This window comes from Pogoniulus pusillus, chromosome 27 (assembly GCF_015220805.1).
Source record: "Pogoniulus pusillus isolate bPogPus1 chromosome 27, bPogPus1.pri, whole genome shotgun sequence".
Classification (NCBI taxonomy): domain Eukaryota; kingdom Metazoa; phylum Chordata; class Aves; order Piciformes; family Lybiidae; genus Pogoniulus; species Pogoniulus pusillus.
In genome coordinates, this window is record NC_087290.1 from 13,925,714 (window position 1) to 13,953,393 (window position 27,680).

The window sequence follows — 27,680 nt, forward strand, 5'->3', positions numbered from 1 at the left end:
TCGTTTTGATTTTTATTACAAACCAAAATACTTCACATCCAACGGCACTCCAGGTACACAGGAGAAAACCACCCCCAAACCTAAACACCTGAAGCAGGCATTGGTATGGCTGCAGCTCACTTAGGTTTGTCCAGATGGTGTCCCACACTCTAGAGCATTCCACATGCCACTGCCCTGGCTGCTGGGTCACAGGGGACATTATTTCAGCTCCACACCCCAGCAGTGGAAGCTGCTGGATGAAGAATTTACTGTGCAGTGAAGCAGGCCAAGCTGCCATCCTCACTTGCTCCAGCACCCCAGGGCTCTGCTCAGAAGCTCCTCCACAGCCTGGCCGGGCTGGCAGGGAGCTGTGTGCAGGAACTTATTGCACCTTTCCCTGCTTTGTTGGTCAGCTGGCAGGGTCCATTGCTGCCACAAGCTGAGAGAACAAGGCCCCAGGAAGAGGGCAGGAAGGGCTGATGGTTTTGAGCTGGAAGAGACCTTGAAGATCCTCTTCCAACCCCGCTGGCACTGGCAGGGATGCCCTGCACTACACCAGGTTGCTCCTGGCCTGCTGTGTGTGCTGTGGGCAGTTTGTGGTGCTCTTGGGTTGTTATCTTTTGGGTGATGACAGAGGGGTTCTGAACACCTCTCTGTGTTCTGAAGGGCTGTAAGCTCCAGCAGCCTCTCCAGTGAGCTGCAGCAAGGAAACCTTAACCCGGGGGATTTTATATAACTTGACAATCACAACTCAAGTAGGGAGCAGCTGAAGCTGATTGGTCTGTACAGTGCTCTCATGCTGTGATATGTGCTAATATCACATAAAAGGAACAACTGTTGAGGAGCTTCCCTGCAATGTCCTTCCCCATCCTTTATCACAATTAAGTTAAAAGGACTGGACCACTGCAAGCTCTATTTTTACACCCTGGGGCATGTGCTATCTCCTCTGAAAGCTGCCAGGGGCTCAGGAAGGGAGCACAAGAAGGGAGGAGCCTGCATTTTCTAGCCCCGTGCTCGCACAAAGCCAACCTGTGCTTCGGGCCCCGTGCTGCTCCCCTGCTCTGCCCCCTGTCAGGATCCAAGCGCTGTGCCTCTCCTCTGGCTCAGGGAGGAGTGGGAGCTGCGAGCCCGTTCGCATCACACACCAGCTCACACCACAGCTGCTGCTTCCCAGCGCCACGTGGCCGTGGAATTCTGCCCAGGGCAGTGTCAAGCAGCACTCAGCAGGGACCCAGACAAGAGGATGTCACCGCTCAGACGACTGAACCAAGCTCCCTACTTGTTTTTACCAAACCCCACAACCCTAAAAGCTTTTAAAGGGAAGGACCTGTCCTTCCTTCAACACTGAGAGCCCTGCAGCGCCGGCAGAGCTTCCCGGCCCTGCTGCCTGTGCTCAGGCCTTGGTGATGTAGCCCTCCCTGATCAGGAAGTCGTAGATCTTCCTGGTCTTGTTCACATCGATCTTGATGAGCGCTCGAGCCTGCGCCAGTCTCAGGCCTCCCTGTTTGTTGCACTCGTTCACCAAAGCAGCTTTGTACTCTAAATATGCTCCAGGGACCAGCCTCACCATCTGACAGAGCTGCAAGGCAAGAGGGGAAGTTAATCAACAGCAGCACTCCTCACACTCCTGCACTCCACAGCCGCTGCTGGGGGCTGACACTGTGAATATTCTTCTGCAAGCACTCAGATGTGCTGTGAGGCTTTCACAGAGTCACAGAACTGTTTGGGTTGGAAAAGGCCTCCAAGATCAGCAAGCCCAACCACCACCACCAAACCATGTCCCACAGTGCCATGGCCACACATTTCTGAACACTGCTGAGGATGGGGACTCCACCACCTCCTCGGGCAGCCTGTTCCACTCCCTGACCACTCTTGCAGCAACAAATTTTTTTCCAGATATCCAACCTAACCCTACCCTGGCACAATTTCAGGCTATTTCCTCTCCTATCACCTGAGACTAAGGAGAAAAGCCCAACCCCAGCTCACTGCAACTCCCTTTCAGGGAGCTGTAGAGAGCAACGAGGGGATGGGAGAGGTAGGCAACGATTGCTGGAGGAGCTGTTCCAATCCACAGGTAGGGAAGGGGAGGAGCTCGTTGGCTGCTGCCCTTAAAAAAAACCACATTCCTGACTGAAAAATAAACTAGGAGGATGAAAGCAAGCTCTCGGCTCACAGGAGTGTAACCATGAGTGTGCTGTGTGGGCGTTGTTCTTTACAAACCAAGGGAAGCAGACATGCCAGAGAGACTTGCAAGCTGCAATTGGGCATGCTGGCCAGCAGCCAAGCAGGGCAGCTGGCTGCTAATCCCCTGCAGGCTGAGCCTCTAATGTCTTGCTACAAAAGCAGCTCTGCACAGGCCTGGCCCCTGCAGGAGCTGTGCAGGAGGGCAGCAGTCTCAGGAAGTTGGGCAGGGGTCGCTGTCAGAAGCCCCCCGAGCTCTGCTGTTCAGCTTCCAAAACTCATCTGCCTTCCAAAGAGGAGCTGTGCTGCTCTCCATGGAGCTGGCTCCCTCCTCCTTGTAATAAGGAAATGCTTTAACGATTGTTCCTCATTGATAGGAAATTGCAGAATTCAGAGGAGCTCAGACTTGGTGTCTCAGCTGAGGAGCAAATCAGATTCCCTGTGCAGGCTGTTGTCTTGTCACAGTTATTTATGTGCTGAACGCAGCCACAAACGCCATGGCCCACGGTGGGGCTGTGAGCTGATTGCCAATGCTGCCATGGCCAGTCAAGGGGAAACAGCTTCCACGCAGAGGGAGAGGGCTGGAAGCCATCTGCATTTCACAGGCACTGAGATGTACCTCGTGGAAAATCGAAGGGCAAGTGCTGGTTTCCATTTCAAAGGTGTAAAACCTGGCGTTTCAGTGGCTTCCCCCAGGTAGAACCCAACTCATCTGGCTGCAGAACGAACAGCCACGACTGCACAGCAGCTCCTCACTGCACTGCTCACCTCTCCTGGGGCTGCTGTCACAGGCTGCAGCCCCACTCCTGTCTGCTCTGCTGACCTTCCCTGCTCCAGATTGCTGTAGGTGGCTGTGCAGGAGCACAAACTGCAGTGCCAGGCTGAGCTAATGACTCAGGGCTTGAAGCCAGAGTCCATTCTCTGCCCATACATAAAGCTTGGGATGTGCACTGCAGAAAGCAGAAGTATGGGAAAGTCCTGCAAAGAACAATAGCCTGGCATCACCTGCATGGCTCACAGCACTGCCATGCTGGAAGCCACCCATGACTGGTTGAGGCTTGGCCTGGAGCTGTCTGTAACACAGAAAAGCTCCAATGCTGTGTCCAGTGAAGCCCTTGATGGAATCCTCTGGCTCTTACAACCCCCCAGCAGCCCTGCTGCTCTCACAGAATACACACTGAGAAACAAACTACCCCTCTGCTCACCTCACAGCGAGCAAGAGAGGAGGCTCTGCACTGGAGGCTGCAACAGCTCCTTGTGACACTCACAGCACCAGAGCTGGGTGGTGTGAGCACCCCTGTGCTGTGGAGACCAAGCTTTATCTCACCTATCTTCCCCTTCCCTTCCTCACCTCCTTCTCCTTCTCGTTGAGCTTCTCGGTGCCAGGCAGCCCGGTGAGGTTCAGCGGAGGAGCACTGCGCCTGCCTGCGGGGAAGAGAAAGCAGAACTGGAGAGCTCCGAGCTGCTGGGGCTGCTCCTTGGGTGTTAGCACAGGGGCAGCAAAATCCCAGTGGTGCCAGCCCAGTACCACCCCAGTGCTTATCCCAGTGCAGGCTTCCCACAGCTGGTAAAGGGATGAGAGCTTGGGAAATCTGCAGCTCTGTCTTCCCCAAGGACTGTGCTGGCTGCTGCTCCAGAGCCTGCCCTGCCAGGGGCCTACTTCTGGGACTGGGGAGCCTCTCTCTCTCCCATGCATCTGTAGGAAACAGATGGGAGTCTGGCTGGGTGAGGGGAGCCTGGGCAGAGGGAACTGCAGGGCTGGAAAGATGCTGGAGCTATGTCTGTGGCAGGTGCAAGGAAGTGATTTCCCAACACTGCTCCCTGCTCCTGGAAGGAGCCTGCCATGGTGGGTCAAGACAAAACTGGGTTTGACTCTTTTACAAAGCTAGGAAACAAGAGATACACAACTACACTAAAGAAAACACACTGAGGCTGCAAAGTCCAGGCCTCAAAGTCTAAGGTCAAGTTAAGCAAGGTTAATTTGCCCCCTTGCATATTCAGCATGAGGCAGCCTTTAATTACAGCCACGTGGCAGCCTGGGCAGCTCCCCTGCCCTGCTCTGCGTGCAGGCTGCTTGGTAATTAGCAGCTCCATGGGGTTTTGTTTGGGTTTTGTTAATATGTGATGCTGGAGGTAAACACTGCCTGCTACCAGAGCTCAGGGCAAAACAATTCCTGCTCCACTGGGCTCTTCTCCATGGGCCACTGAGAGGCTGACAGAAAATGAGTCTGATGCTTCAGCTGGGGGTACTGTCTCCATTACATGGCTCTGGATACTGTCTCCATTCTATGGTTCTGGGTGACCAGCATCAGACACACATCTTACCCTTCAGCAGGTATGCTTAGAGCAGAGTGCAGTGACTAACTGCTGGGGGCTCTGACCCACATTTCTCCTGGCAGAAACACTGAAGGACACCTGGACTCAGTGCTCACCTCAAGGAGCTTGGTGGCAGTGGTTTATTAGCATCCACATCAAAACTGGGTGTAGAGACAGAGCTGGGAGCCAGTTTTCCTTGGCAACACTTAACAGCTCTGTAGTAAAACTCTATCCTAGTCTCACTGATTGCATGCCACCCTGTGACCTCACCCCATCAGATGGCATTTATACAAGTCTTGTTCATAAGGACCTCGACTGACCCCTGAGTCTGCTCTTAGTGGGCACTGAAAGGAGGAGTCCTTTTGAGGGAAAACTCATAAGTGGTGATTAGAAAATTAAAGAACATAAAAGTGTATCAATTGAAAAGGAAAATTCAAGCTGCTCAGACAGCCTACACCATCTCATTCTACCACTCTGGAATGCTGCAGTCACTGCCTGCTTCTCAGGCAATTGGATTTTGGTGTTCTGCCCTCCCAGATCTTATGTCAGGCTGATGTTGCCGTGGCAAGTGCTACACAGCCTCACTAAACACTTAGATTAGCTTTAGCTTTTAAAGATAAGAGTTTTGTTCTCATGAGGAATTCTGTTCTTTCCTGCCTTGCTAACAAGCTTTAGGATGGGTTCTTCCACCTGCAGTCAGAGAAATCCAGAAACTGAGCAAAACTCCTACAGCATTTGAGGGTGGAAGGAGCTGCAGAGTGAGGCAATGCTGAGTTTAGCAGTGCTTAGCCACGAGGCTTGAGGCTTTAGCACTCAGGCTGAAGAACCTCTGTGCCCTGGCTGCCGGGGTGGTGGCAGTGATGCATTGCAGCCCATCAGCTAACACTCACCTGAATTGGAAGGCACTGGCACCGTGGGACTCAGGCCGGAATCACTGAAAAGAAAAGACATTTTCAGATTGCCTCTGTGCCCTGTCAAAGAACCACTGCAAATACTGGCCCTGAACAACCTCTGCCCAACTTCTAACTACACAACCTGCAGAGCCCAGGCACTGAGCTGAACTCAGCAGCATTCCTGAATATTTAGCAGTCCCAAACTGAAAGCCATGTTTGAAATCTGCTTCAGATCAGAGGCGAGGGATACAAGGAGCAGCTCAGAGTGGACTGCCTGGGGAAATGCAAACACCTCAGCCCCTGTGGCACACAGGAAGCGCTTCCCGAGTGGCAGCTTCACTCCTTCAATATAAGTGCTTGTGCAGGCTGACTCCACAGTAATGATGCTGCTACATTCCAAGTGTCATCTGTGCCCTCATTAAGAGCCATCAAGACCTCATTTCCCTCCATGGCTTTATTAACAGCAGTTAAATCCCTGAAATATGAACTGGAGAAAACAGATTGTGAGACCTTACTGATCACCAGTCTGCACTTCCCCAGCACTGCTGCTGTCATCTCTGCTCTCCTGACCCTCTGGGTTATGCTGACTCTTCCTGCTGCACAAACAGAGAATGCTTTTGTTGTTGTCACAGCATGGTTTGGGTTGGAAAGGGACCTTCCTTGGGTATTAGGAAAAATTTCTTTGCTGAAAGCATGGTTAGAGATTGGAACAGGCTGCCCAGGGAAGTGGCAGAGTCCCTATCCCTGGAGGTACTCAAGAAGTGTGCAGATGTGGTGCTTCAGGATCTAGTTTGCTGGTCGTGGTAGCTGGGTTAAGGTTGGACTCCATAAGCTTAAAGGTCTTTTCCAACCTTAATGATTCTATGGTTCTGTGACCTCAAAGCTCAACCCTCTGCCATGGGCAGAAACACTTCCACCAGCCCAGGCTGCTCAAGGCCTCATCCAGCCTGGCCTTGAACACCTCCAGACAGGAGGCATCCACAGCCTCCCTGGGCAACCTGTGCCAATGTCTCCCCACTGTCCCGGTAAGAATTTCTTCCTAGTAGTCAGAGTAGTCTAAATCTGCCCTCTTCCAGTTACCACACAGTAAGGAGTTTGCTGCAGCTGCCTGCAGCACAGGTGTGAGCCCAATACTCTTGCTGTCACCCTACATGTCAGCCTGTCTGCTGAGCCACTGCTGGCAGGCGCTGCTGTCCTGGATGTACTGCAGCACTTCGGAGAGCATCGTCCGCTTCAGCCGCTCCTCCTCCCGCGTCTTCTTCAGCTGGTCGTAGGTCCTGGCACCTGCAGGGAACACAGAGTCAGGGAATGGCTTGGGTTGGAACAGGCCTCTGAAGGTCACCTGGTCCAACCCCCCCTGCAGTAATCAGGGACATCCTCGACTAAATCAGGTTGTGCAGAGCCCTGCTGAGCCTCGCCACCTCCCTGGGCAGCACAAGGAGGAAGATCGCGTCCCCACCCACTGCCCTGCCCAGCGCCCCCCAGACTGCTGTTCTTCTCCTTCAGGAAATGGGAAACTGTTCCCTAGCTCTGGAGCAGGCTCTGCTATTCTTCCTCCTGACAACTACTTGGCATCAGAGGGGTTAGATAACAGCCTGCACCCCTCCCCACCACTTCAGGACCAAAGCAAACACAAAAGGCCTCCAGATCCCATTTCAAGCTAAAGCGGGCTGGTTCCTTTATGCAGCGGTCTGAGCCTTTCTCCAGGTACCACACTTGTTGATAGGCAGCAGAAGTAGCCAGAGATGAAGCCCCGCAGACCACTATGCCATGCCACAGACCTATTACCCTGAACCCTGTGCAGAGTTCTGCTTGGCAGTGCAGGCTCCAGGGGCACAGCTGACCCCAGGCACTGCTGCCAAAGCCTTGCTCGTGTGAAGAGCCAGGCAAGGTGCTTCAGGAATCCAGAGCCTTTTTGATTCAGCACATCCTGCACGCTGGGAATTCGTCCTTCCACAACTTGATGAATGGGAAGGAGCTGAATAATGCATCAGGTACTTACTGCAGAAGTTGGTGATGCCTGCTGCTCTGTACTCCTGCAGCCGCTTTATCTCTCTGCGCAGCTCAAACTCCACTGTGTGACCCCAGGAGGGAAATCCAGAAAACAAGGGAGGGTCAGGGGGGTGGCAGTGAACTGCCCTGCACCAAGAACACTGCTCCTGCTCATTTGCCACCAGTGTGCTGTGAACACACAGAGCCAGGGACAGGGTTAAGCTCCCTGCCCACGTCTCTATCTGATCTTGGACTGGCTGTGCCTAGCACTCCTTGAGCACAGCTTTCAGCTGGCTGCTGGCACTTGTGTGCTCAGAGGTTATTTCAGCCTCAGGCTTTGGCAGTTCTTCTGCCATATCCTGGACAAGGCAAATAGCACCAGTGCAGGATGTTGGGAAGGCATTCCAGTAGGTCTGAAATTCTCCCCCATCCCGGCTCCTTGCAGCACCTCTGAACTCTGATTTTCCTGAGTGGACCTTCCTGATTTTTTCCTTGCAGACAACCCTTTTCCATCAGTCAGAGATGAAATCCCCACCTGTCTTTTGCCCAGAGATGTTTAAGTGCCTGCAGTGTTTCTCAGCTGGCTCCCAGGCCCTGCTCAGCAATGCAGTGAGCAGGGTTGCTGGGCTCAGGTTTGTTTACTCATCTTTCTCAGGAGACCTGGGCACTGCATGGCTGCCAGGCTAACTGGAGGGCTTGGCTGCAACAACAAAATCAAGTTCCAGGGCTAGGCACTCACGTGTGGGACTGGAGATCTGCAAGATCATACTTTTGGTATTTCAGGCAGGCTGCTCTGAAAATACAGTGGCAGCTCAGTGAGTGCTCTGCTGCCTCTAATGAGCAGCAGTTCTCCAGTGTAGTCACAGCTGAAGCAGCAGGCAGTGACTCCACTGCTGCTGTGGTCATGCATAAAGACCTGAGATGATCTGGTGATGGAACAGAGCCTCTCCCTCTGAGGTAAGGACACGATGACAGAGCCACTCTGTAATTACCTGCACACACAACAGCCTCACGTGGACCTTTCAAAGAATTCCCAGCTTGCTGCCAGATCCTGGGCTCTCAATGCAGACACTTTAGGGCCTTTGTTAATTCAGTGACACAGAGTCCCCAGAATGGAGAGAGGCCTTTGGTCACAGAATCACAGAATGGCTTGGGTTGGAAGGGACCTTAAAAATCATCCAGCTCCAATCCCCTGCCATGGGCAGGGACACCTCCACCAGCCCAGGTTGCTCAAGGCCTCATCCAACCTGACCTGGAACACACCTCCAGGCAGGAGGCATCCACGACCACCCTGGGCAACCTGTGCCAGTGTCTCCCCACCCTCACTGCAATGAGTTTCCTCCTAATCTCCAATATTGATAAGCTCTGCTGCTAGCACATGACCAGGATGTTCAGTCAGCTGAGACATCACAGTATCATCAGGGCTGGAAGAGACCTCACAGATCATCAAGTCCAACCCTTTAATATCAAACAGAGCACTGGGATGCAATTCAGTGGAAGAAAACATCTGCTGCTCATTTAAATAAACCAAACCACAAATGTGTTTGGGTTTTCTGAAGTAGCTAGATGAGGGAGGAGGAGAAAAACAACCTCCTGTCCTTCAACAGTGGCATGTGTTTTGGGAAGACTGTAGGATGCCCATGAGCCAGCAATGAGCCCTTGTGGCCAAGAAGGCCAATGGCATCCTGGAGTGCATCAAGAAGAGTGTAGCAAGTAGGTCAAGAGAGGTTTTTCTCCCACTCTGCTCTGCCCTGATGAGGTAACAGCTGGATCCTATGCCCAGCTCAGGAAGCACAGGGACTTGCTGCAGAGGGCACAGCAAAGGGCTGCAAAGATGCTGAGGGGACTGGAACCTCTCTGTGATGAGGAAAGGCTGAGAGAATTGGGGCTGCTTAGTCTGGAGAAGAGCAGCCTGAGGGGGATCTCATCAGTGCTGAGCAACACTCCAAGGGTGGGTGGCACTGAACAAAGGTTCAGTGGTGCCCAGTGACAGGACAAGGGGTAATGGGCACAGAGTGGAACAGAGGAGATTCCAACTGGACATGAAGAGGAACTTCTTTAATGTGAGGGTGCTGGAGCCCTGGAGCAGGCTGTCCAGAGAGGTGGTGGAATCTCCTTCTCTGGAGGCTTTCAAGACCCACATGGGTGTGTTCCTGTGTGACCTGCCCTGTGTCACCCTGCCTGGGCAGCGGTTGGAGCGGATGATCTCCAGAGGTCCCTTCAAGCCTACCATTCTGTGCCTGCGTGCAGCCCTTCCCCAGGCAGAGGGCAGGCCCCAGCTGCCCCCAGGACTCACGGGCGTGGCTCTCGATGAACTTGTCGTGCTCCAGCGGCCCCAGGATGGGTGCGAAGCGCCGCATGGCCTCATGCAGCTCCTGCAGCTCCCGCGGGTAGCGCCGCTCCAGAACTGCAGGCACACAGGCACAGACCTCAGCAGCCTGCCCTGCCACCTGCATGCCTCCCAGCCCCTCACCCGCCCACCTTCTGCTGCCACTGCTACAAGCTGCTGAGAAAAAGCAACAAGTGCCCAGCACGCCCCCAGGGTGACGCTTCCGTGGTGTGTGACCGCTTGTCAGAAGGGGGAGATGCTCTTCAAAGGCCAAGATGTCACCTGTACCCTTCTCCTGAAATGCTTCTGAAGAGCAAGTCTGAGGCAACACTGAGCTGGGAGCACTTGGAGCCAGCTGGCTGGGAACAGCTGGGGCAGGTAATGTGCTGGAACTCAGACCCCCTAAATTTGCCTCAGCACAAACAAACCACAGGGATGCAGAGGGAACAGAGCATGAGCAGTTTCAGGTCCTGAGCAGAGCCACCTCCAAGCTATGCAGCCACACTGGATACTCACTCTGAAATTTCCTGAGGTTGATGAGGCCATGGTCTCTTATAATCCTGCAACCAGAGAGCAAACTGCTGTTAGTAAGAGGCACTAAGTGCTGGGGCACCTCAGAAACAACAAAGGCTTCAGAAGACTCTTTGATATGGGCCATCAGAGGGGTCTAGAGCTAAACACACACGAAATTTTCCATGACCCTGGGGCTGCCCAGCTGAGAGAGAAGCTGGAGTGATGTAGGGTGGCTTTCATCAGGGGGAATTTTGGGTGGTGCTGTGCACTAGGCCAGCTCCGACAGCACCAAGCACAAAGGGAGCCACCTTCAGAGGCTTGAAACTGCTTCTTTAGGCACAGATTTGACATCTGCAGGGCATTATAACTTGTCCTTCTGAAACTGGATGTCCAGAAACATCTCCTAGTGCATGGTTTCCAGCTCCAGAGAGAGACAAGTGTCCTCCTGCCAGAGCAAATCCCCCCTCCTAGCAGCAGAGGAGATTCTTCTATGGCAGTTCAGATTTCAGAAAGAGGAGAAGGAGTTAGGGAGCTCATTCCCTTGTGATGCTCCTGCCAGGCCCAGGGGAATGCACAGAGTGAAAAGGCAGGTGAGAGATTAACAGTGTATGACAAATCCATTGGTCACAGGCCGAGCAAGTGCCACGTGGCCATGGCCTGAGGTGGCTCCATCAACACCCAACCCTTGCTGGCACTCAGAGATCCCAGGGGGCTGGGCAAGGGCAGCCTGGAATTTGCTCAGGAAATTCCATCACAGTTTCTTTGGAGTACAGAACCCATTCCTGTCCCAGGCAGAGAAGCTTTTCTGAACATGACATCAACAATGAATTTGGAAGGAGTGAAGGATGGCAAAGCCCTCTAAGGTTACTGAGTCCAATCAGCAACCCACCACCACCACAGCCACCAAACCCTGTCCCCAGCTGCCATGGCTACAGGTTTCCTGAGCACCTCCAGGGATGGGGACTTCACCACCTCTCTGGGCAGCCTGTGCCAGTCCCTGACCACTCTTGAAGCAAAGGAATTTTTCCTCATAGAATCATAGAATGTCAGGGGCTGGAAAGGACCTCAAAAGATCATCTGGTCCAGGCCCCTGCCAGAGCAGGATCACCCAGAGCAGACTGTACTAGAATGCATCCAGACAGATCATGACTATCTCCAGGGAGGGAGACTCCACAACCTTCCTGGGCAGCCTGTTCCAGTGCTCTGTCAGCCTCACAGGGAAAAAATTCCTCCTCAGGTTCACATGGAACCTCCTGTGCCTCAACTTCCTCCCATTGCCCCTTGTCCTGTCACTGGGCATCACTCATCAGAGCCTGGCTCCAGCCTCCTGGCACTCACTCTGCACATACTTCTAAACATGAATGAGGTCACCCCTTAGTCTCCTCCTCTCCAAGCACCCAGCCCCAGCTCCCTCAGGCTCTCCTCATAAGGAAGATGTTCAACTTCCTTAATCATTTTTGTGGCTCTGTGCTGGACTCTTTCAAGCAGCTCCCTGTCCTTCTTGAGCTGGGGGACCCAGAGCTACACACAATCCCCTGGCACAACCTGAGGCCATTTCCTCTCCTTCTGTCACTTCAGAGAAAGGAAAAGAGGTCAATCCCCACCTCACTCCAAGCTCCTTTCAGGTAGAAAGAAGCAGAAGAAACTGAAACACTGAGGGCAGCCAAGCCCAGCTCCAGGGGAAATAAGCAGTGACATCAGGGCACTTCCCAGGCTTTTGTCCCATCCTGCTGCAGGTTACCAACAAGACAGGGTTCAGGAGCTGAGCTGGCAGCAGGTTCTCCTGCTGGGCTTTAACATCGTGGAGATGACACCACAGAAATGTGTTTATTTAGGAGCAGCTCCTACCTGTCCTGCAGCAGAACTGTGCTGCATGAGGAGGAGAAGCACTGGAGGAGTCTCACCCCAGATTGTGAACTCCTCCAGCAGGGAGTAATGCAGCAAGAGATCATTTTAAATATTGAACAAAGCGTTTGAAAGTTCTAATAAAATTGAATTTAATGAACAGATTGAGTCACTCTAGAGAGCTGTCAACTGAGCTGAATAAATTATTCAAATTCAGCTCAGCAGTGCACTTACCTCCCTGACACACTGTGCAAAGCTAACTCGGGGACCACTAAGAATTCAAAACAGTGATGCAAACACTTGGGTGGGGTGTGGGGGTCGAGGCATTAGTCACAGGCTGGCAGCTTTTTATTCCCCTAAAGGAGAAAAAGTACCATGTGCAGTTCAGCAGCAGTGCACTGGGGAAGGAAAGAGCAGAGGTTGTAGCCAGGTGGGGGTTGGCCTCTTCTCCCAGGCAAGCAGCAATAGACCAAGGGGACACAGTCTCAAGTTGTGCCAGGGTAGGTATAGGCTGGATATTAGGAAGAAGTTCTTCACAGAGAGAGTGATTTCCCATTGGAATGGGCTGCCCAGGGAGGTGGTGGAGTCACCATCCCTGGGGGTCTTCAAGAAAAGCCTGGATGAGACACTTAGTGCCATGGTCTGGTTGATTGGATAGGGCTGGGTGCTAGGTTGGACTGGATGAGCTTGGAGGTCTCTTCCAACCTGGTTGATTCTATGATTCTATGATTCCTCTCTTTTCTAGGTCCACTGGGGAAGGAAAGAGCAAAGGTTGGCCTCTCTTTTCTGGGTCCTGGCCCTGCAGCTGGGACTGGCTGCCCTCACAGTGTTTCAGTTTCTCTTTCTCCTTCCTTCGGAGAGCAGTGGGTGTTGGCCTCCTTTCCCTAGTCTCAGGTGACAGGACAAGATGAAATGGCCTCAAGTTGCAGCAGGGGAGGGGTAGGTTGGAGATGAGGAAAAATTTCTTTGTTTCCAGAGTGGTCAGGGACTGGCAAAGGCTGCCCAGGGAGGTGGTGGAGTTCCCATCCCTGGAGGGGTTCAGAATGTGTGGCCACACCCCTTGGGGACAGGGTTTAGTGGGCATGGTGGTGCTGGGTCAGTGGTTGGACTCAGTGATCTTAGAAGCCTTTTTCAACCCAAACAATTCTGTGCTTCTCCTTCTATCCCTTCAAGGTCTCCTAGGGTGTGCTGAAGCCTTAGTTACTTGTGTCTGTGTGGCTTTGGGGAGCAGATGAAGAGCACTCTGCAGGACCCCCTTGCACTAGCCAGGACTGGGAAAGGCTTTGCACAATTTATGGCTTGTGTTGAGGGCCTGAGGGAGAGTTGTGTTGTGCAGAGTTCCTTTATCCAAGGTACAAACAGCTATCAGGGGCTGTTAACCTCTGCTTTCTGGGTTGGTACCACTGCTAAAGCCACAGGCCTGATCTTCATCAGTGCTCAGCAGGAGAAGCACCCAGCTGAAGTGGAGCCTGCCATGCAAATGGGACAGCAGAAAGTCTCCAGGCATGGGAATGGTCTGGAGGATGCCAGAGGAAATCAGTGATGGTTAGCAGCAGGACAACACTGGGTGACCAAAACACGGTAGAGGAGCAAAGGAAGAGAATTATTGCTTGAGAACTCACTTTTTCCTTCTCTGTCTTTCCTTTAACCTGGAATGATAGATATCTACCACTGCAATCTTCAGAGCTGCAAGGGAATGATACAAAACATGACAGAGCACAACATCATTACCGTAGGAGGCTCATTTGCAAGCCTTTGTGTTCACGGGAGGCTGCAAAGGTCACTGCAAAGGTCACTTTCCTCTTTTAAAAGCCCTGTGGTAGCTTTAGAGGGGCAGAAACTCCCTGGAGGCTGTCTGCAGACTGCACCTGCTACCTGCAGAGCCTTTCTTTGCCTGCTCCTCCCACATTTACACATTGCTGCCTGTAAATGTGAGCCTGGGTAGGTCCTGACAACATTTCTCTCCCTTCTTGGACTGTGGTAGTATTAGCACTTATTTGTTCCTTCAGTTAGGAAGGATTTCTTCTCCTGAAGAGCAAATGTATCAGGCTGAAGGACCTGATACACCTGGACAAAAGGCAGCTGCTGCTTCCCCCAACCAGCAGGTTAACAACCTCAGGTAAATTCTCCAAAGAAAAGTTAAGGAGACAATCCCCTCCCTCTGCTAAATAACACAGGGATTCTGGGTGGTTAGCTAAGCACAGAGCTGCCTCCTTTCTTGGGTGGCTTTTTAGCCTCTGATCTCAGTTTGCTCTCAGAGGAAGGGGCTGCAGGGACAGCACAGTGCCTTCGTGGCCATGAAGGCCAATGGTATGCTAGGGGACAATGAGAAGAGTGCAGCCAGCAGGTCAGGGGAGGTTCTCCTCCCCCCTTACTCTGCCCTGGTGAGACCACATCTGGAGTGTTGTGTCCAGTTCTGGGCTCCCCAGTTCAAGAAGGACAGGGAAATAGTGGAGAGAGTCCAGTGGAGGCTACAAGGATGCTGCAGGGCCTGGCACAAGTCTGTCGAGGAGAGACTCAGAGCCCTGGGGCTGTTCAGCCCGGAGAGAAGAATGCTGAGAGGACCTCATCAATGCTCACAAATATCTGCAGGGTGGGGGCAGGAAGGGGCAAGGCTCTTCCCACCGGTGCCCTGGGACAGGACAAAGGACAATGCCTTTGGATCATCTTTGTGGCCCTCCTCTGGCTACAGCTCTGTGTCCTTCTTGTGAACGAAATGTTACTGACATCTGAGATGTGACCAAGTGCTGGAGTCTGTGCAAGCTGTGGGCAACGGTTTTGTGTTTTGAAGCCCTCTGCCAGCTCAGCTGCCAGCTTATTTGCTGGGCTTTGTGTGGGCAGAACTTAATAAGTACCTGCAGAAACTGCACCGGAGAACTTCTATAAATACCAGAAGTAATTCTGCACCTAAACCACTGCACTTGGAGGTGTTCACCTGAGCACACAATGCTCTGACAGGAATTACCATCAGCTGGGGAGGGGAAGGAACATTTCTGAGCAAAAGTGAAAGGATAAAAAGGGAGCTCCTGCTCAGGCAGAGTGGTTGTGTGCTGCCCCCTGTGCTTGGGCAGGGGCTGCTGGCGTCACCCACGAACAGCCCAGTGCCAAGTGGGGAGGACATGAATAACACACACTGCTCTGCTGTGCCATGATGCATGGGAATGAGACCAGAGATGCTGGGAGAATGGCAATGATTTGCCTCTGCTCTTCCCCACGGATCATCCTCGGGAGGCAGTGGCTTGCACTGGTAAGCTCAGATAACCCAAGCTGGCAGCTGTGCCACTCTGGGCAGGGATCAGCTTCTCTGAGATGGTCAGAGCAGCCTCGGAGGATCCAGTGATGGGCAGAAATTCAAGGTCCCTTTCTTCAATTCAAAACAAAACTCCAAATATTTTGGTTTCTCAAGAGCGTGTCCAAAAGAAGCTTCTTTGCTTTCTGCTCCTCTGCAGCCTCATCTGCTCTGCAACAACTCCTCTGAAGGCTCATGAGTGAGACCTTTGTTTCATGCCAGCTAACCTGCTTGGCATGCAAGGCCCAAGTAAAGGGGAGAATGCAAACCAACCAAAGCCAACAGGCTGCCTGCCCAGGCTGCGCCCTGCAAGCTACAATCCAAACCCATAGGGGAAAGCAGGACCCCAGGCAAACAGAGCCTCAGCAACTTCCCCAGAAGAGCAGAGCCCAAGTCATACCTAGAGGGACACTGCCTCGTGTCTCACAGTGAATTGTCACCACAGGCACCAGAGCTGCAGGCTCCTGCCCCTTGCTTCCACACCTGCGGTTTCAGCAATTGCTTGCTGGTGTTAGAAGTGAAAAATCATTTACATGAGAAGGGGAGAAAAAGCTGGAGAAAAGGGTAAATTACCGAGGCTGTGATTCTGGCTGATGAAAACTTGTAATTCATGAAATATTCAAGCCCCCCGGGCTGGAGCAGCTCCGGAGCTGCTTTGTTTCTTTTGATCTGCCCATTACGGCTTTGTTTAACTGCGATGTAGCTTTGCACGCACTGATTGTGCTGAACGCAGCTGAGCCCTGCCTGCTGCTAATTGAGATCTAAGAGATCTCACAGCAGTTCCAGCACCTCACCCACAGCAAGAAGCCACTGACCAAGGTCTGTGCCCTCCTGAGTGGAGGCAGGAGCTGGTGAGCCAGCAGGTAGAGCTTTCTCTGCTCCTGGGACTTTGCCCACCTTGTATTAAAGTGCCTTTTTTGTTCTTGTGGGAATACTGAGACAGGGCAGGGAAAATGCCTTCAGTTTTGGGCTCCCCAGTTGAAGAGGGACAGGGATCTGCTGGAGAGGGTCCAGCAGAAGGCTATGAGGATGCTTAGGGGACTGGAGCACTGCCTGAAGAGGAGAAACTGAGGGACCTGGGGATGGTTAGAGAAGATTGAGAGGGAATTTAATACATGTCTATAAATATCTGAGGGCTGGGGGTCAGGAGGCGAGGGACAGGCTCTGCTCACTTGCTCCCTGGGATAGGACAAGGAGCAATGGATGGAAGCTGCAGCACAGGAGGTTCCAGCTCAACACAAGGGGGAACTTCTTTCCTGGAAGGGTCCCAGAGCCCTGGCACAGGCTCCCCAGAGAGATTGTGGAGTCTCCTTCTCTGGAGCCTTTCAAGGCCTGTCTGGATGTGTTCCTGTGTGACCTGAGCTAGATTGGATGGTCCTGCTCTGGCAGGGAGGTTGGACTCAATGATCTCTTTGGGTCCCTTCCAACCTCTGACATCCTGTGAGCCTGTGACATGCAATGACATTGGGGAAAGGAGTCCAGCAGCTCAGATCTACAACTCTTTACAAAGTTACTTCAACGTAACTTAAAGCAGAGCAATGCAGAGGTGAAGGAAGAAAGGAGAACTCTGTTGCAATAGCAGCATCCAAGCCTCCTGTCGTGTGTCCTGCAGCCCTCATGTGGGACTTAGGAAGCAAAAGGAAGAAAGAGAGGCCACAGGAATGGTGCTGGTTGGTCTGTTCTCAGGGTCTAGCCTGAGTAAATTTCAGAAAATGGAATACAAAAGTGGCCTTCAGAAATTAATCTTGAACCTAATAAAGTTAATGGTCAGCTGAGGAGTTCTCTCACAAACCTGAGACTTAATCTATGCTGCAGGACGCCCCTGGGCTTTCTCCAGGCACTGAAACGTGCTAACCCCTGGTTTATAGCTTTATCTGTAGAAGGTTTGCTGTTTGGCCAGCAGAACTGTGTCTCCTGCAGCTGTGGAAGCAGCAGCCACAGTGAGATCAGTGCAGGGAGTCTGCCAGTGGGCAGGGCTGGGGTGCAGAGGCACCGCTGGAGCTGCTGCTGGGACCACTGGGACAGGCACCCTTGGGAGAGATTAGGAGAACCTGGGCCTGTAGGGCTGCCTCACAACCTTCCCTGCCTGCTAACTAGACAGTACAAAGGTGTCTTAAATCATCCTGATGCTCATCCCTGCCTTCAGACCCAAATGCTGAGCCACTTTCTACAAGATGAACTCCTACAATTAGATTGCAAACCACTGTAAAGTGAAGGCAGCACTGAGACAGGGAGGGAGTGGCTTTGAGAAGGGAAAGATCTAATTCCAAAGGTCTTGAGAAAAGAATTATTTCTCCCCCCAGACACTCATGGAAGGGCAAACCAGCTGGCTGCAGCCTGAGGACTTCTTTCAGAGCATTTCCTGTCCCTTGGGCAGATGTAGGGCAGCTGTGGGGAGGAAGATGCCAGAGCTCCTGAGCTCAGAGAGCTGCGGCAGCTCAGCCTCACTGGCAGGGCTGGAACAGGATTTGTCTGTCTGCAAGGCTTCAGCTCAGAGCTGCCTGACACAGATGGCACAACTCTGAAGCACAAACAGTACTTTCCACCACTGTGTACTTGCAAATGTGGGCAAAAGCAGCATCTTTTCTTCTCTGGGGAGCAGAACAGCAAGTTTTAGTAATTGCTGGTGTTTCCTTGGGACTATTAAGGCAGCTATGTGCACAGAAGCTCAGTAACAGGGACTGGACTCAGACAACAACCATCCCCTTCTCAATCAACAGTTGTCACTTGCAGCTGATGCTGCCACAGCTCTGTTTGAAGCATGAAAAACCACACAGGCTCCTGAGCAGGAGTTTCAGTGTGCTGCACACAGTCCCACACTACACCTCCTTGCTGCCTGTTAATACCCACCCTGAGAGCAGATCTCCTGAAGAACAGGGGTTAGAAGAGACTGATTTGAGAAACTGGACACAGCAGGGGACAGGGGGGCAGCAGCAGAGCTTCTCTGTGGAAATCAGAACCAAAGCTGCACCTTGCCATCATGGTCACAAACATTATGTAGATGGGAAAAGCAATGTTCAGCTGGGGAGGGGAAGTAACATCAAGATAGAGCTGCTGGAGCATGTCCAGAGAAGGGCAATGGAGGCAACGGAGAACAAGGCTGGTGAGGAGCAGCTGAAGGATCTGGGGGTGTTTAACGTGGAGGAGGCTGAGAGCAGACATCATTGCTCTCTGCAACTACTTGGAAGGTTGCAGTCAGGTGGAGATTGGTCTCTTCTTCCTAGTATCAGGTGACAGAAGAGGAAATAGCCTGAAATTGTGCCAGGGAAGGGTTAGATTGGAGTGGAGTAAAAATATCTTTGCTGCAAGAGTGGTCAGGGAGTGGCAGAAGCTGCCCAGGGAGGTAGTGGAGACCCCATCCCTTGAGGGGTTCAAGAAATCTGTGGCCATGGCACCTGGGGACAGGGTTTGGTGGCCATAGGGGTGCTGGGATGGTGGCTGGACTCAATGATCTTGGAGGCCTTTTCCAACCCAAACAATTCTGTGGCTCTGTTCTGGTTTTCAGCAAGCCTGCAGGTCTGGTTCTTCACACACTGCAATTCTGCTGTCTGCCTTCAGCCAAATCCTGCTCTCAGGGCATCTGCTCTACTCTACTGGCCCTTCTCTAGGCTTTGTACATCACTTCTGCCTCTCCTAAAGACATGCCTGCTCCTAGTGGAGACTGTTTGATTTCAGCCACGTTCTACTTCACAGCTGGTCCATTTCAGCGGTGAGTGAAGTGCATGATCCTCTCAGTACCATTTAGGAGCTTTTAAAAGAGACCTGAAAGTGAGGCCCATGGAAACACGTGTGTTTTAAATCCCAGCACACAGAAGTGAAATCATTAACAATCTATGTCCACTTTGTAAAGAGGGTGCAGAGAAAAGAAAGCCAAGGAAGTGCTGTGTAGGCCACTCTGGTGGTGTACAAAAATCTGGGACTTACCATGCAAAATGTCAGAATCATCCTCTACAAAATCGATATCTCTCAAATCCCATTCAGCATAGTTGTCAAACTCCTGTGGAGGTGATTAGCAAACGGTCACCAACTAGCAGGAAAGAGCTGGTGTCAAATTTCAGCACATGCAGAAGCACTGAAAGCAGAGGCAGTGACCCACACACAGCTCTCCAAGGCTCCAGCCCTCAGCAGCACAGAGAGAGTGGGGAACATGCACCCTGGCTGGGACTGGGGCGGGATAATGGGAATTCACCAGGCAATCCCCATGACTTCCACCTTGGGGTGGATTCTGCTCCAGCCTACAAACCCAGCAGGCCCCTATAGGGCTGAATCCATCAGTTCATGGGCAGGAGCTTGCTCTGCAACAGCCACTGGGGCCCTGGGCCCGCAGCCGAGAACACTGCACACAAGGCAGGGCTTTCAGGTGATCTCTGGAGCAGGCTCCTGTGTGCTTCCCTAAGACAAATGAAGCAGAAGCTTGCTGGAGCTGCCCCTTGTGGCTGAGCATCCGACTCACAGCATCCAGTCACTCAGATAAGGGCCATTCACCACTGGACATCTGGTGGCAGAAGCCTTGCATCCTCTGCACACAAAGCCAGGGATCCTGCCTGCCCAAACTCCGTAGGCCTGCAGCGCCCCTCTCTGATTAACCCCCGAGTTAATCACTCCCTTCCGTGTCCTTCACATGAGGAGCAAAGGCCTACAGGCAGGGGCAAAGGAGTGTGAGAGTGCTGAGCCTGCATCCAGCAGCAAATTGAAGTCGATGGCAGAAGAGAGACACTTACCTCAACAAAGTCAGCTCTGGCTGGCATGTACCCAGCCATGTCCCTGGAGAGCAAGGAATCAAAAGTTGGCCGTGGAGGGTCATCAGCAGCTGGAAAAAAATCAAAGGGTTTTCAAGTGTATTGCAGGGCCTGGGGTCTGGTTTTAGTGCTTTGTGGATAGGTGTTTCTTGAGGGGGGAGGTGAGCCTGTAAATAGCTGAAATAAAACAGCCTGATTGGGCTTTTATTCAGCCCTGTACTCAGAGCAAGCCTGAGGTCAGCCAGAGAGGAAAGCAGGGATCTGAGCTCCCCATAGTATTCTCCAAAGTCAAACCCAGACATTGAAGGGAATGAATAGGTTATAAAATGTAAACTCCACATTGCCCCTGGTAACCCTCTGCAGGTCTCCTGGCCTCAGCCTGCAGGTTCCTTTAGTTAACAGCAACAGGGGTGTAAAATCTGCCTGCTTCTGGGTGCCATTCAGAGAGCTGCAATTAGAGCTCCACAGCTCTGGAGTTTTACAGCTTCCCAGATGAGGAGCTCAGTGTTTTACAGACAATCATGGACTGAGGCTCACAACACTTGTAAAGGAGCTGAGCATTACAAGTCCCAGGCTACAGATAAAGCAAGCTGAGGCACAAAACAATTGTCTTGGCCCAGGCCACATTAAACAAATCAATGCCAGCCAGGGACAGAACCACAACTGTCCAGTTCCTCCTGCTTTAGCTCTAAGCACTTCACTCTGAAATCTCTAAGCCTCCTGATACTGCACAACCCTTTTGCCCAGCTGTTTTGGGGAGCTTTGTGCTGGAAGAGGAATTCTGAAGAGGGGAAATTGGAAGTTTGTTAAATTGCTGGAATTCAACAGCCACTTTCTACAAGCTGGTTTTAAAGAGTGAGGAGTGAAATCAGCCTGATTCAGAGGGAATGATTCTAGGACCAATCACAGCAGCAGCTGGCACACAGTGCATCATCAGATGAACTGGTTTAGAGGCAGAAATCCCTTTTCAGTTTACACAGGGGCTGGACAAGAGCCCCAGGCTGAGAGCTCACACTGGTGTCTGCCATGAGTGATGTGCTGTGCCAGTGTGCCACATGTGAGGCAGCTCTGAGGTGCTGTGTCCTGGAAATGAACCAGCACATCAGGCTTTGCTGGGGGACTTCAGAGTGACCAATTCCACTGGCTCTGCAGAACTGCTGGCTGTGAGACCCTGAGCTCTATATCAGACCCCTCTGCTCGCTGCCTTCTCCTACTGAACTCCCAGTCTGGCCTACCTGACACCCCAGTGCCTTAGCACAGCAGGAGAACCCCTGGTAGTAAATAGTGCAGTTGGCCATCAGAGCAAGCCCTCCTTTTGGAAAGGAAAGCAAACTGCTTGTGTGGTGCACGTCTTCCACTCCAGGTCTGGAAGAGAAAAGGCCTTGCAGAGGAGACCCTGAGTGTGCTGTGGGCAGGGCTACTCACGCTGGAAGGGAATGGCTGTTTCGTTGTGCTGTGCCTCCTCTGCCTGCTTCAGGTTCAGCAGGGTGGATGCAAAGAGGGGGTTGTTGATGAAGTGTTTCATGTAATGCTTCTCACACTCCTCCTTGGACTTGGTACACATCTGGTTGGCTACATCCTGCCTGAAGTGGGGAGAGAGGGAGCCTTGATGAGGAGAAAATGGAAATGCTGAGGGCTTATTGTTGTTGCTGGTGTGCAGACACTCGATCTGGGATGGTCCTAGTGTCACATTGTCACACTGAGCCAACAGTAACAAGTTTGCTGCAGTGCTGGGGAGTACTTTTTGATGGTCAGGAGCACTTCACTGGCTTTACATGAGATGTTCATCTGATGGAACACACCAAATGCCTGACAGTTAATATTGCTTCTAAGAGCTTTTTGTTCTCCTAACTCCAGGTAATGGTGAGCTCCAAGCCCAGAGCTGCATCCTGCTTTGCAGCTGACTGCAGGTTAACTGAAGAGTGCTTTCCCCTTTCATACAACGATCCTAAGCAGTGTTTCTCAACCACTGAAGTGGTTCTACAAAACACATTCTGGATATCTTTGCCAAGCTTTCCTGGAGCAGTAGCTGATGGAAGTGGGAGGTATTTTACCCTAATGATTGTGTGAGGTGAGGGCCCTGAAAAGCAAAGCACCCCCCCAGCAGCAATCGTTTTCATTTCTGTTGAACTGAAAAGGATCCCAAGGAGCAAAGTCAGGTTTCACTTTCTTTGGTGAAGGCTCACAAAATGTTTAAGGAAAGAGTTAAGACTGCTGAGGAGGGCAGAGTGTAGCAGGCAGAGCAGAACTGCAACCAGTTTTCAGTCTTAATCCTGACAGCAGTGTAGACACAAGGACTAACACTGCCTGACAGTGCAGCCTGGAGCTCTGCCCGTTCAGCACGGCTGCATTGTCAGGTAGAAGAGGGATAACTCATGGCTACAGAGCTCCCTCATTTACAAAAGCTTAAAAGCCCTCTAGCAGCTACAAATGAACTTAATAGAAACATATTAAACATTTCTAGAGCTCCAGCCTAAATATGACAGAGAAGCAGGAAACCTCCCAAATCACTGCACCCTCCTGGGCAGCTCTTAGCAGCCCAAACCCACACAAGAATCACAGAAGTGCTGTGGTTGGTTTTTGCACAGCAGTAAACTGAGGCACAGAAAATTCTGTGCTACAGCTGAGCTCCTTCAAAACTAAGTGGCCTTAAAGTCTGTGCTTCGCTGGAGATGCTGAGTCTCACAAAAAGCTTTTAGCAATCTCTTTGTCTATCTGACAGCAGATCTGAGAGCAGAATCTGCTACCAGTCTTCCACCTTAGTAAGTCCCTGAACACTCAATGATGAATTCAGTGAAATGAAAGGAAGGAAAAGCCACTCCTCAGTCACTGAAGTTGGGTGACCCACTGAATTCTCACCAGTTTCCAAATCCACAGTCCATCACAGCTTCCAGGAGAGCCATTTCCTCTTGAGCTGTCCAGTTAGGATCCAAGACAGGGAAATCAGATGTCTGGAGAAGGAAAAAAAACAAATCAGGCTGCTGTAATGCTCTGTACTAATTCACCATTTGAAGAGCAAAGGCCTGAACTACACAGCAATGCAGTACAGAATCCTGGCAGCTTAATCTTTCACTGTGTCCCACGACACTTGATCAAATCACTGCTGACCTCCTTAGCCCTCTGGGCCATCAACTACAGTAAAAGCCAGTTTGCTGCTGACCATACTGCTCCATGCTGCAATTAACAATGTGTTCTATGAGACATACAAAATTACTGAAGACTCTGAAAATGATTCATTTTGAGGAAGGAAAAACAGGCCTAGAGAAGCAGAAGCTGCCTCATGTGGTTAAAGAACTGGACTGTGCTACCCAGGGGCAATACAAACTGCAGCTTCAAATGTCTCCACTATTCCTCGTGTTCCAAGTAGAAAATTCTCTTTGCTCTCAAGGAAGATTCTTCCTTCTTTTAATAGCTCTAAACCTCTGAATCAAATCGTTATGGCACTTCACTTTTCAGTGGGGTATTAGTAAGCAAGGGCCTAGCTCCTGGGAGCTGGGAAAGCTCAGCACTGGGGAGTGTATCCAAAAGGAGTATTTACCATTATCTCGTAAGTGTGATCACTCTGATGCTTCTTGTACTCAAATCCTCGTGTGAAACACTGCAGAACAGAAGATCAGCATCATGTTAGCCTCTCACTTCCGCCCTGAAAACATTTTAACTGGTCCTTTGTCTCCTTTCCTTCTCTGACCACTGGGTATCCACAGCTGGTCTGCTGAAAAAGATACTGAGTCTTCCTCTTCCCCTACACCAACACCCCCGAAGTGGAAGGGAAAGCTGCCCCAGGGGTGTTAAACCTGCCTTTGTATCTGGCTTTGCACCAAGGCACGACTCCTGGGAAGCTCCACACCCTCTGTTAAGCAGTTATTGCAAAGCCAGACAGGTGAGAGGAGCCTGCTGGGGTGTTTGGAAGTGAATCCTGGCAGCAGAGCAGGGAGCACTTCTTCACTGCTGAGACCAGCTCCTCTTTGATCATGGTTTGCTGTTTAAAGAGCACCAGGATGGTTTGCAGCTATGTTCAACACTTGCCTTGCTGTGTTTTTAAGGACAGGTACAGTGAATAGAAATAGACCCAACGTACAAACTGTGGGTCTGTGTATCCTGTACATGAGCTCAGGCTCAAGGCTAAACTCCTCTGCCAGTTTTAGAGGTTAGTTCTGTGTTTTTAATCACAAACAATGCCAACTTTCTTATGGACTAACTAAACCCAGCATCATCTGCTGTGCTTGTCACACCACAAACATCACTTTCAAAGAACCAGATCTGGTCACAAACAATTAGTGCCATTATTGCAAACTTTCCCCAGGTTTTCTTTTCCATGTGGGAGGAAAGACCCAATGTGTGGTGAGATGAAAAGGTGTTTCTCTGTGGCTTTCTTTTCTGTGCCATAAAAGCTGACAGAAGTGACACCTTTGCAGCATGCAGCAGCTCGCTCCCTCACACTCAGGCTGCCTGCATGTCTTTAGGCAGCTTTGGCTCTTTCAGCTGCTCATGCCTCAGTTCTTCACCCCCCAGCGTCTCCTTTGTCACTTCCCTGTGCCTGGGCAAACAAGAGTTGTAGATGCAAGTTTACAGAGAGCAGTTATTAATGTGTTTATGGAAGGGCTGGGCACTAGACAGCCCTTTGATGGCTTCCTCAAAGAAATGAATGCCTCTGCTTTCATCCTTGCACTCACCTGCAAACACAGGAGGAAGGGAGGAGGCCCACACTCAGCACACTTAACGTAGGGCTCTGTGAGGTAGGAAGAGCAACCTCGGCATGGAGGCTTATCAAAAGGGTCATCTGTGAAGCCAAAAGTAAATCTCATTCAAGACAAAGAGACTGCTTTTTTCCCCCTTAAATTGACTTCTGCCCTGTCATTTGAAATGAATTGGACTGTACACAACCTCCTTCCTCACACAGCTTCTCCAAATACCTGTTAGCGGTTTCTTGTTCAGCTGGAGGAGAGAGGCTGGCACTGCATCTCTGCTGGAGTGAGGGCTAGGCCTGAACTCCTGCTATGGTCAAAGAAAAATCTGCTCTGTAGCAGCCTCCTGGTAGAGCTCAGCAGGGGTGCCAGGAGCTGCACTAGCTGGCTGACTTCAGCCTGTGCCCACGCTCATTTTCTGCATGGAAGACCAGACCGGAGGTCATGCTTGTGGAGAACAGTGCAGACAGCTGCAGTCTCCCACCCATCTGCCTCAGCTCAGGCTCACACAGCACATTGCTGGAGGTGCAAAGGCACCAATAGAATTGTTCTGCAACCTGTCCAGAACTCACACTCTGCTCAGCTTGCTGCACAAGGAATGAGACACTACTCTGCAAGTTCTGCTTCTTCTGTTCAAGGCAGAGGAGTCAAAACAAATGGACTGTTGAGCTGTAAGTCAGACTTTTCCCAAGAACATGGATTTGAGCTCAGCTCTAGAAAGTAGACAGGAAAAAGAAGCTGAATTCCTGCTTAATTCATGTACCCATGGCCTTGAGAACATGACAAAGATGTGAGCCTCTGGACCCAAACATTGCCAGTTTTCTGTCTCACTCCCAAGACATAGAGTCATTAAGCTTGGGGAAGACCTCTAAGATCAAGTCCAAGACGGGTGCTAACATCCTGCCACAACAGAAGGCATTCTCCCAGTGCTGCCTGAGGGTACTCACTGCTGAAGGAGGCCAGGCGTTCCATTCCTCTCCCTTGGTGCTGTCCTTGCTCCTGAGTAAAGCCTGTCTTGCCTCAGGGCCCGTGGTGCCAGCCCTGCCCCAGCAGCGCATCCAAGGCAAGTATCCTCTGCCTGCAGACCTGACAGGTGAGATCCTCCCAGAGCCTCCTGAGTGGAAAAGCAGAAGTCTTGGTAAGCAGCTGACAGGCTGAGAGTCTGTTTGCTGTGCATGAGAAGACACCAAACGCAGAGAGACAGGACCCAGCGTGGGAAGTGATGGGAAGTGACAGGGACATCAGCCAATCCCAGGATGAGGCTTCCAGTGGGAACCTTTTGCTGAACAGAGACTTAGGGACAAGTTGTTGTGCCACAGTGTTTTGCAGCTCCAAGAAGCACCAGGAATGGAGCATAACAGGTTAGAGGCGGCATGGACACAGCAGTGAAGAACTCTACCGGCACCCATAACAGCAGCTGGGGCTGTTCCTGACACTCTCCCATTTCCCACTCTTCCCCATATCCTACTCCTCACATCCCAGCCCTCCATATCCTACTCTCCAGTCTCCACTCTTACAAATCCCAAGCCTCTCTACCCCACTCCCTGCTCCCCATATCCCACCCCTCACATCCCAGCCCTCCATATCCTACTCTCCAGTCTCCACTCTTACAAATCCCAAGCTCCTCTACCCCATTCTCTGCTCCCTATATTCCACTCCGCGCATCCCAGCCCTCCATATCCTATTCTCCAGTCTCCATTCCTACAAATCCCAAGCCCCTCTACCCCACTCCCTGCTCCCCATATCCCACCCCTCACATCCCAGCCCTCCATATCCTATTCTCCAGTCTCCATTCCTACAAATCCCAAGCCCCTCTACCCCATTCTCTGCTCCCCATATTCCACTCCGCGCATCCCAGCTCTTGTCCCGCCCCGGCGGACCCTTCTCCCCATCACCGCCAGATGGCGCCCTGCGTGCCGCCCGTCGCCGCCCTTGAGGCGGCTGTGGGAAGCGCACTGCCGGCAGCCCGCTCCCTCCGGCCGTGGCAGGCCCTCGCCCTTCCCGCTCGCTCGGCCTGGGGTCGGCTCCTCCCCGTGACGCCGCGGTGCCGGCTCCCCCGGGCGGGCCGGGGCCGGGGCCGGCGCTCCGGCAGCTCTCTCACCTGACGCCGGGCGGCGGACAGGCCCCACGCGCCACGGCCCTCCGCGGCCGCGCCGTGCGCGTGCGCCGATGCGTGCGTGCGCGCGCGCCCCCGCGCGGCCCCGCCCCGCCCCTCCCCGCCCCGGCTGCGGGCGCGCTGCTGCCGCCGGGCGGCCTTGGTGCCGGGAGCGGCCGCGGCAGGAGCTGGCCGGGCCCATCCGCCGGGGCCAGCGGGATGAGGTGCGGCACGGCCCAGTGCTGGCTCCTGCGCTTGGGTCGCAGCAACCCCACGAAGGCTCCGGGCTGGCTGGGAGCAGAGTGGCTGGGAACTGCCCAGTGGGAAAGGACCTGGGGGTTTGGTCCTGGCCTGCATCAGGAATGGTGTGGTCAGCAGGAGCAGGGAGGTCATTCTGCCCCTGTGCTCTGCACTGGTTAGACCTCACCTTGAGTGCTGTGTTCAGTTCTGGGCCCCCCAGTTTAGGAGGGACATTGAGATGCTTGAGCATGTCCAGAGAAGGGCAATGAGGCTGGGGAGAGGCCTTGGGCACAGCCCTACGAGGAGAGGCTGAGGGAGCTGGGATTGGTTAGCCTGGAGAAGAGGAGGCTCAGGGGTGACCTTATTGCTGTCTACAACTGCCTGAGGGGAGGTTGTGGCCAGGAGGAGGTTGCTCTCTTCTCTCAGGTGGCCAGCACCAGAACAAGAGGACACAGCCTCAAGCTACGCCAGGGGAGATTTAAGCTGGAGGTGAGGAGAAAGTTCTTCACTGAGAGAGTGATTGGACACTGGAATGGGCTGCCCGGGGAGGTGGTGGAGTCGCCGTCCCTGGGGCAGTTCAAGGC

The 27,680-nt window shown here is 52.3% G+C and overlaps 1 protein-coding gene across 1 annotated transcript; it reads right to left on the reverse strand.

Moving 5' to 3' along the window:
• On the reverse strand, positions 1 to 26,937 carry TADA2A (transcriptional adaptor 2A). Its single transcript, XM_064166132.1, has 16 exons — positions 26,863 to 26,937; positions 25,709 to 25,875; positions 24,750 to 24,856; positions 23,615 to 23,674; positions 22,936 to 23,027; positions 21,502 to 21,659; positions 20,059 to 20,147; positions 19,262 to 19,334; positions 13,671 to 13,734; positions 10,207 to 10,250; positions 9,658 to 9,768; positions 7,372 to 7,443; positions 6,521 to 6,653; positions 5,367 to 5,410; positions 3,512 to 3,585; positions 1 to 1,558 (listed from the first exon to the last, which is right to left on the reverse strand). The coding sequence occupies exons 2-16, from the start codon at positions 25,731 to 25,733 to the stop codon at positions 1,373 to 1,375; spliced, it is 1,332 nt and encodes a 443-aa protein (XP_064022202.1). The 5' UTR covers positions 25,734 to 25,875; positions 26,863 to 26,937; the 3' UTR covers positions 1 to 1,372.
• Between the last annotated feature and the right edge of the window lie 743 nt (positions 26,938 to 27,680).

Coding starts and splice junctions, on each gene's coding strand:
- TADA2A (XM_064166132.1), bottom strand. CDS start 25,733: ATGGAACGCCTGGCCTCCTTCAGCA. Junction 23,675..24,749: donor CCTTCCTCCTGTGTTTGCAG/GTGAGTGCAAGG, acceptor TCTGTTCTGCAG/TGTTTCACACGAGGATTTGA. Junction 9,769..10,206: donor CAACCTCAGGAAATTTCAGA/GTGAGTATCCAG, acceptor GTGTGCCTGCAG/TTCTGGAGCGGCGCTACCCG.